The following is a 9,369-nucleotide window of genomic DNA, read 5'->3' as shown; positions in this document are numbered from 1 at the left end:
GATGTGGAGCTAGATGACAAGAAGTGACAAATCACAAAGAGAAGGTCCCCTACTTCTACTCGAATGAGATAAGCAATAGACTTTGAATTCTTTGATGCTGATATGACCAAATTGTGGTTTTCTTGTGGTGGAATTATTTTATCGAAAAAGATGAAGTATATTAAATGTATGGTAAGAACTATATCTCGCCCTTTACGACTACATTCATCTCTCCGTCCTAGATTGAGATAGAATCTATTCAGCCTTCACGAGGACTCTTGCAATTGGGTTTCTTCTCTCTCTCTCGTGCTCACGCCCTAAATAGGTCTCCTTCTTCACTTCAGCTCAAACTCATTATAGTTAGCTTGTCTTGGTCTAAATGCTATATTATAATCGATTTGGGTGGCAACTATAATATCTTAAAATATATAGTGACAATTAATAATTAAAAAAACAATTTAATTACACCGTTAACAGGGAATAAGTTGTTAGGAGTAGAAATCTAGATATTTTAGAAAGAGAACCTTCATTAAAGAATAAAGGAAAATTGTGTACAGATTTTTATATTTCTAGGAACACATTCTTTAGCTTTACTCACACAAAATTCTGGAACAAATTTAAATAAATAAATATAAAATAATAAGAGCAGCAGACAGGCCTTCCAGTGGATATATATATATATATATATATATTTTCGTTTTGCCACCTGGACTTGCCAAATTTACTTCCCAAAGACGTCGAAAAGCACTTTTTTTTTTGAAACCACTGCAACTTCTTGCAATTTGGTCCTCGTCAGTCATCCTGTCCTCTTTCGCCTTTCCCGATTCCACTTCTTAACTAACCAAAAGCTGACCGGCACGTGGCATCGCCCCGACCGAGAAGACCTCCGTCCTGTTCCCGTAGCCCAATCCAGTCTGCGTCTGAGCCGGAGACGAACCCATCGCTATCGCCGCCGCCTCCCCTCTCTTCCTCCTCTTCGGAGACGAAGAGGAGGAGGACGAGGAGGAAGTCGAGGGTTCCGGCGAGGATCGCTTCGATCCCGGCGGGGGCGGCGCCGGGGACGGAGAGGCGTCGTCGGAGCAGATACGGAGGGGGAAGTTCAGGAGCGCACGTGAGCCGCGCATGCGGAAGGCGGCGCGATCGTAGGCGAGGGCGGCGTCCTCCGCCGTCTCGAACGTCCCGAGCCAAACCCTGGCCCCGTTCTTTGCCGGATCCCTGATTTCCGCTGCAAACTTCCCCCACGGCCGCTGCCTCACGCCCCGGTAGTGCTTCCCCTTCGGCGGCGCCGGCGCCGGAGGCGGCGGGCTCTCCGGCACGGGCTCCGGCTTGGGGGCGGTCTCGGGGAGCCAGCCGTGGTGGAAGGCGTCGCGGAGGGCACCGTAGATGACCATGTCATCGGAGTCGTCGAGGCGGAAGGGGAGGTCGGCCCACTGGTCGGCGACGAGGCTCCCGAAGCTGGAGCTCCGGCAGTAGACGGGAAGAGGCCTCTGCGGTAAGGTTACCGCCGCGGCAGAGGACGGGACCACCGCCTCGGGCTCGTCGAGGAGGTGTCGGCGGATGGAGTCGAGGAGAGCGAGGTCGGAGTTCATGTTTATGGTCACTGCAGCGGTGAGGATATAAGGTAAGCGATTGCTGCTTCTCTCTTACTTAATTAGCTCGTGTGGGATTTTGGGGGAGGTGTGGAAGCAAAGAGGGAGGAGAAGGGTTTATATAAGAAGGATAGCAGAAGAGGGCACACGTGCTTCCGTGAAACTTCCTCCACTTCTAGCACGTGTGACAATTCCCCATTTCTTGGCTTTTTTTACGAATATATTATTTCTATTAATCATCCTAGAGTGACGTAAAATACTTGTTTGATTTCACAATTATTTATTTGCTTGCTGATGAGATAATATCACCAATAGAGAATAGAGATTGCGGTGGGACAGGGCCGAGATGGAGAGCCGTTGGTTTCTTTCCCGGTTTCGAAGAAGCATCTGGATGAATAATTCCCACGTAAGTCCCTCAATAACTTTTATTTACATTTTAGCACCCTCTCTCTCTCTCTCTCTCTCTCTCTATATATATATATATATATATATATATGTATCTATCTATCTACTTGGAAAAGAGAGGTGTATATGTAACTAAGTAAAAATTCACAAAAGCTAATAATAAGAGGTCGACGATAGAGAGGGAGAGAGATAATATAAAGCTAAGTGGTATAAGATGTGGGCCCCGTAGAGACGACAGTTGGGCCAAGGAGATGCTTGGCTGCTAAAGAGTTACAGGATATGGAAGCTTATCTGAACGAGCTATGGATAGATGACAGCTATTATTTCTCGTTCCTTATCCCATAGAAAAAGATAGAATTCAATTCTCATACAAATATCATAGCTGATATCAATAGTACAAATATTAAAAAATTATATACGATTTATTTGAGATTAAATTTGATTAGAACAAAAATTAAATTCCTAGTCCTACCAACGCAGAACAAAATAATGCCTAGGATATTCATAGAAGATATCCAATTTTTACTTTGGGAATTATAACTACCCAGTATTTTCAATTATAGAGGTCGGTCGTCGTCACCGTCGGTAAATAAAGGTAATAAATCGACACTCTGTACACGTGGTACGGGTTTATTGGACGCTTGTCACACACTCCACCTTTATGTCTACATCCTTATCTGTATATTAATTTACTTAGCGCTTATACATGATAATATGAAGATTATGATACTAATATATATATCCAACTCCTCTCCATTATTCGTGGATCGTATTGAGAAAAATATTTATCAATTGCACGTGGCACTTTTATTATATAAAAAAAAAACAATCAAGCATCTCTTAGATAGAATATTGGTGTTAATTTTAGATATAAAAAGAAAAAAAAAAAATTTAACCCTTAAAAAAGTACAGTTAGTTGCAAATAAATTTAAAATAATCACAATAAATTTAAAAAAAAAAAAGCTCTAATATGGTAAAAGTATGAAAGAGACGAGCTCTGTTGAGTGTTGACTAGTCGTGCCATTATTTCAAAAGTTACTTTGTCTTCTTAAGAATTAGTAGTGACAAGTTAGAAAAGTTTATATATCCTCTCCTTCGAGGTGTCTTCCTTCTTTCTCCTTCACTCCTTTTTATTCTAATCTTATATTTAAAATCTGGTGACAAAATAAAAATAAAATTTAATCATTAGTAAGTTAGTTTTTGTTTGTTTAAATGACTTATATGTGGGTGAACTTATCAAGTTGACCAGTCAATGGGTTGCTTGCTTGTTGTCTCTGACTTGAGACTTTCTAGAGACATTTCTCGATAGTAGAAAGGGAGGGTAGGGATAATATTCTTTATAGACGGACCCCTCGAGACTGCACGTGTGATAATGCCAACAAAAGTAGACCTTCCAACATACCCTACCTCCTTCCAAGATGTTTCCATACTCGAGGTTGTGAATTAAATATATATATATATATATATATTTAATGTTTTCTTTGCATGTATCCTTTAAAGATATCTTATAGACATTTATTTCATAGGAACCCGTGAAATTAATGTTTTTTTTTAATTTTAACATATATTTAAATATTTGATCCATTTAATAATTAAAGGACAATTATTGTACTTCAGTATTTTAATAATATATATGGAGGAGTATATAAGTAATAAGGAGTTTTTGAGGGGTATAATGCGTATTTTATTATAAAAAGATGTGTATTTAATATAGAAAATAAACACGTTCAATTTGAAAAGTTCAATCTTACAATTATTAAAACCTAAGTTTTTTATATTATGCAAATAACCCCACTTATCCTTAGAATATTCTTAATAAAATGAATGATACTGTAGTTTCTTCTTTATAAAAAATTAAATAGTGGCGCATATTAACAAAGGTAAAAGTGTAGTATAAACGTAAAGGATGATTATTAATTAATTTATATTATTAGTCATAAACTCGTCATGAAATATGTGGGCATGGGCTGCAATATAACAATTAATACGTGGAAAGATGATAATTAGTAGTTGGGGATTTAATAAAGTGACATAAGACCAGAAACAAACAAGGTAGTTATAACTTTGTCAAGGACTTGAGCATAAAATCCCCGGATAGCTTCGAGATGATTCTTTTTTTCTTTTCTGTGTGGACTGGGTTTCGCCGTAGCTTAGTGGAATTTTTTAGCATCCAAACATTACATTTGGTCCGCATCACACCAATGAATACCAAAGAAATCAATCAACTCTGGTAAAATTGGTAAGTATTTTTCTTATGGATAAGAAAGTCATAGGTTCGACTCCAACACTTAAATAATATTGTGAAGAAAATTATTCGACGGTTTAGAACAGATTTCGACGAGTTTGATTTAGAAAAATTGTTCGATGACTTACAAGTCTTGAAGCCTAAATTAGGCAACTTATATATACTATATTGGCTAAAAACTTAGTAGAGTCTAAGTATCTCTGTGTCTAGAGAAGATTAGTCTTTGCCCAACTCATATCTAATGTTCGAGCTCATAAATTTAAATGATGAGAGACTATTTAAATTTAGAGCCAAGTATTTCTAACTTTTATTTTTTAAAAACCACCCTAAACTTAATCTTGAAAGATATCCAAAAAGTAAGGGGGGAAAAAACGGTACAAAAAAATATGAGAGTCAACAAGTAAATACTAGTAAGTGATAAATTCCAATTTAAATAGGATCTAAACAAGTGGGGGTTATGAAGTTCCATTATTGATTCCTTTTGGCGTGCCCATTGGTGGTGATACAGATACTATCATGGGATATCATATCAAATCCTATTCATCAATCCAAAAAAGGTAGCCCTTTGTTTTAAAGAAGCAGGCAAAGGCATTAGGTATCTAATATCATGGTAATATCCTAGTCAGATGCAAATCAGGATAAGGACTAAGAACACATCTCACAGCACACTGCACACTGGAGTGACTGGACCACTAGGTCTGCTCTACATATACATATATTATAGGGTTAATTAATTATATTTTCACTGGTGTGATTTGGCTTAATTTTAAGTTAATCTTGTATCTTAAACTTGGGTCATTTTTAACACTTTTGTAATCTAGGCCATGGCATAATTATTAAAAAATTTTTATTTAGAATTAATGTACAAATGACTAAATTATATTTACTGCTATGAGCGCTAGTTGTTTAAATATTTTATAAGAATAATTAAGTTTTTATTTTATATTTTTAGAAAATTATCTCGGACACTCTTTGATTTAATATAAAGTAGGTTGATTAGATAGATATTAAGAGTAAATTAGTAATTGAGTTATGTGTAGTATAAGATGTAATCTTGATGAATAATATTTATATTATAGAATGAGGTTATCATGATATTTAGTTGTTATTTAAAAAAAATATTTCTAAAATAAACAAGAGTTTAAGTTTTAGTAATATCAATGTTTGACTCTTGTATACTAGTCCTTCTACGTAAAATACGTGCATAGAAACTAAGCCAAATCTCCCATCCTCTTCTCTTCTCCTTATAAATTCAAACGGAAAATGTACTACTAATATATCCAATAAACTATTATTCACTATTCCTTGTTTTTTCTCCATAACATAAAGTTTATTTATTTTTTCTTTAAGAAAAAAAATGTAGCTCTAAAGTAGATCGTTTCTACATGCTTGGGGTGTAGATTGGGCCGTAACGGGCCTTAAATTGTTTTCAGGTCCAGCCCAATTAGACTTATCTGGATTGGGCAAACATAAACTGGGCCGAGCCGAGCTTAATAGAATAATTTAGGCTAAGTTTCCTTTAATCCTACCTCCCTTTCTGTTTCTATAACTTTTTATATAATAATTTATGGTAGTTTACTGATTAAATTCTTAAAATATATATATTCTAATCTAGATCCACACTAAACTAAACCCTCTTTAAGCCTACCTCATCCTAAAATTATTTTTTGTTTGGAAAAATTATTGCCCATTCTGACCTCCGAAACTTTTAATTTGCTTTGATTAATTCATTTTCCGGTCATCCATCACTATCGAAGTGATGTCTAATCATCTCCATTAATTACTCCATACTCCATAGCGAAGGAAAACCAAAAATCCTGACGTATATTCTAAGTCGAGAAACATCTCTCAAGTCAAATTCTTCAATCGAGGAAGGTTGTAGCCGTTAGCTCGCACGCATCAAACGAGATTTTATAACCATATGACTAACATGCCAATTTAAACTAATTTAATAACACCCTCTCTTTCGTCTTTATTTAATTATATTATACCTTATTTTGAGGTCAACTTACAAGTATTTTTAATTATTTTTATCTTTGAAAAAAAATGAACTCGTTTTAAATTAAATTGGCAAAAATATCGTTAACTTTGGATTAAAAATCTATTGATTACAACTTAATAAAAATTAATTTAGCTCAAAATATAGTATTTTGAATACAAATGATAGTAAAAACACAAGATATAGTATTTTGAATAATTTCTCTTAATTTTTTTTTAAATATTCGCACGTGCAATTAATAGGGCTGGTATTAATTATCAAGTGGACGTATCTAATTATTACGAAAGACCAAGGAAGAGTAGAGAGAGAGAGAGAGAGAGAGAGAGAGAGAGAGAGAGAGAGAGAGAGAGAGAGAGAGAGAGAGAGAGAGAGAGAGGTACCTAGACCAAATCCAAGGCCTTGGATTTTTTTATTCTTATTTTTCGGTTATAATTTAATATTATGATATTAATTCACGTAACGACTCCATCATTATGTTGACTGGGATGCGTTGACGCCAAAATTTTGACCTCAACTTTGTCCTTTTTATTGGCATATTTATTTTTAATATCTCATAACGATTAGTGCAAATTTGTTTCAGGTCCCTCTCCTGCTCCACATCCTTACCACAAATTCTTCTTCGTTAACTTTCCTTTTCAAGTAAATCATCTAGTCGTGGCCCACGCCACGCATTAAAGTTTCTGTTTTAGGCAATGTAATTTACGAAATAGACCCTGAGCAAAATAATAATAATAAAATTGAGCTCTCTTTTGCGAAAAGGTCGCTTCTTCTTCCCATCATAGAAACTTCTCGGAAGGCTTCCTCTCCCTTCGCCTTTAAATCCTCCCCCTTCACTCATTTGCTCTCCACTTGGAATTCGAAATCCTTCTCTTCTTCTATTGCTTGTTTACGATCTATCTCATGGCGTTTCCCAGCGACGAAGTCTCCTTCCTCGACCTCATCCGCCACCACCTCCTCGGCGACTCCGCTGACCCGGTAGGCCCCGCTGTTCGGTCCGAAGGCAACCCCTCGCCGCCCTCCCGATCCGATCGTCGGCCTTCGCTGACCCTTTCTCTCCCGCCGGTCCAGTCCGCCGCGGGAGTTGGCGGGGGGTGCGAAGGGAGGGGGTACCGAGGGGTGCGGCAGAGGCCGTGGGGGAAGTTCGCTGCCGAGATCCGAGACCCGAACCGGAAGGGGTCTAGGGTTTGGCTCGGGACCTTCGACTCCGCCGTGGAGGCGGCGAGGGCGTACGACCGCGCCGCCTTCAAGATGCGCGGATCCAAGGCGATCCTTAACTTCCCCAACGAGATCGGATCTTGCTCAGACGAATGGATCCCTCCGCCGCCGCCGCAGAATACGGCACCAGCCATGGCGGCTTCGGGGAAGAGGAAGAGGAAATCGCCGGATCCGGCGGCTTCTTCCCCGCCGGAGGCGGACGACGAGGTGGTGGAGGTCAAGGCGATGAGGAAGGAGAGGCCAGTGGAGATAGAGAACCTGGATTGGATCGCACCCTTGACGCCGTCAAATTTCCCAGCGTGTTGGGATTGGGAGCGATCGGATTCGAAGGGTATCTTTGGATTGCCGCCATTATCGCCGTTATCTCCCCATCCGCCGTTTGGGTTTTCGCAGCTAACAGTTATCTGAGAGGCAACCAGTTAGATCATTAGACGGAATTGTCAGCATCATCGGCCGTAGGATGGAAAAGTCTACCATAATGGACGGCCGTGATATATGTAGGGCCCTGCATTAGAGAGAGAAAAATAAATAAATTACAAAACTGTTTTGTAAAATAATCAGGACGTAGTTTCACGTAATTTTAATTTTCTGTAAGATTATTTGGTTCATGGATTCATGCAGAATGGAAATGAAAAAAAAAAAAAAAAAACGTTTGGCTTATCACTTGGCAAATTAGTGGAGAATGGTGGTAATATAATTATATACAATTAAGCCACATTATGTGTCCATTTGTTTCATTATTTCACTCTATAAGTTGAGAGAAGTGAAAACATAATAATATCTTAATTAAAAGCCGTCCCTCTCCTCTCCTGGTACGTGAACTTAAACACACTCGTAAAACATTAGCTATTTTAATTAACTATATATATATATATTATTTAAAAATTATTCAATTAACTATATATATATATATATATTGATTTTAATTGCTTGGTAGATTATTTCTAAGTAAATATTCCAAAAACTATAATTTTGATAGCTTGCAGTTCTGTAAACCTCGTCCTCATCTTTTTAACATTTTTATATGTGTTAAACAGAACAAAATATATGTTCTGGTTAATTATAATCCAATAAATTGTTATCTATTTTCATATAAGACTTTTACTCTTTTTTTTTTTTCGAAGCACTTTGGCCTCTTCTAAATTTTAAACCGAGATTCATTTCATGCCTAATGAATGATTTTTTTTTTATGAATTAAGATTTTCTTGAATATATTTTATAACTAAATACTTACTTAAATATATTTTAGTCAAATTTTGTATAATATAAGTCACGTAATAAATTATACATAAAATATTATCACAAATAGAATGTGTGATGAAGTTATGCATATTTTTTAAATCAAATTTATTGTACAATTAATATACTTATTTACAGTTAGTTACTAAACATATAAAGTCTTATATAAACTTATTAAAAATATTTATTATATTTTACAGCTAAATAATCGAATAAAAAAAGTTATATATATCTAATTTATATTTTTTTAAGAGACGTGCTTAAAACTATATTTAAAATAATTTAATGCACGAATCAAACTAGAGCTTAAAAATAAATTATATAACCGCGGTGTGACATTTTTTAATAAAAATTATAATTGATAATTAACGAAGTGAAGCCACCACAGCAACTGGGTCAGAGTCACGAGTCATGGTCAAGAGTCATCAGTCGACGTATATATCCAACTGTAATCATGCTACTAATCCAAAAGAATCTCTCTTTCATCCTCATAATAATAATGACTATTATTAATTATTACTATTAATCTCACTACTCCTACTCCGACAGTGTCCATTAGTCGCATCTGTTACTTTCATTCGGAAACCGTCAGCTAAGTTAGAAAATTAACCCAATGGCCCATAGAATCTCTTTAACACTTCCTCAATCATGAACACTAATTGGCAGTGATCTAATTAGACTAAGCTTAGATTTTATAT

The 9,369-nt window shown here is 36.6% G+C and overlaps 2 protein-coding genes across 2 annotated transcripts; one reads left to right on the top strand and one right to left on the bottom strand.

The window, feature by feature from the left end:
- Positions 1-488: 488 nt before the first annotated feature.
- Positions 489-1,657, bottom strand: LOC140794326 (ethylene-responsive transcription factor 2-like). The gene has a single exon (XM_073146326.1). It carries the CDS (start codon positions 1,566-1,568, stop codon positions 813-815), a length of 756 nt encoding a protein of 251 aa, XP_073002427.1. The 5' UTR covers positions 1,569-1,657; the 3' UTR covers positions 489-812.
- A 5,376-nt stretch (positions 1,658-7,033) lies between these two features.
- LOC140794263 (ethylene-responsive transcription factor ERF105-like) lies at positions 7,034-8,092 on the top strand. The gene has a single exon (XM_073146218.1). The coding sequence runs from the start codon at positions 7,118-7,120 to the stop codon at positions 7,838-7,840; it is 723 nt and encodes a 240-aa protein (XP_073002319.1). The 5' UTR covers positions 7,034-7,117; the 3' UTR covers positions 7,841-8,092.
- Positions 8,093-9,369: the final 1,277 nt, after the last annotated feature.

The sequence above is a fragment of the Typha latifolia genome, chromosome 8, assembly GCF_019914945.1.
Source record: "Typha latifolia isolate L0001 chromosome 8, TyphaL0001v2, whole genome shotgun sequence".
In the NCBI taxonomy this organism is placed as follows: Eukaryota; Viridiplantae; Streptophyta; class Magnoliopsida; order Poales; family Typhaceae; genus Typha; species Typha latifolia.
This window is presented reverse-complemented; position numbering and strand designations above follow the sequence as displayed.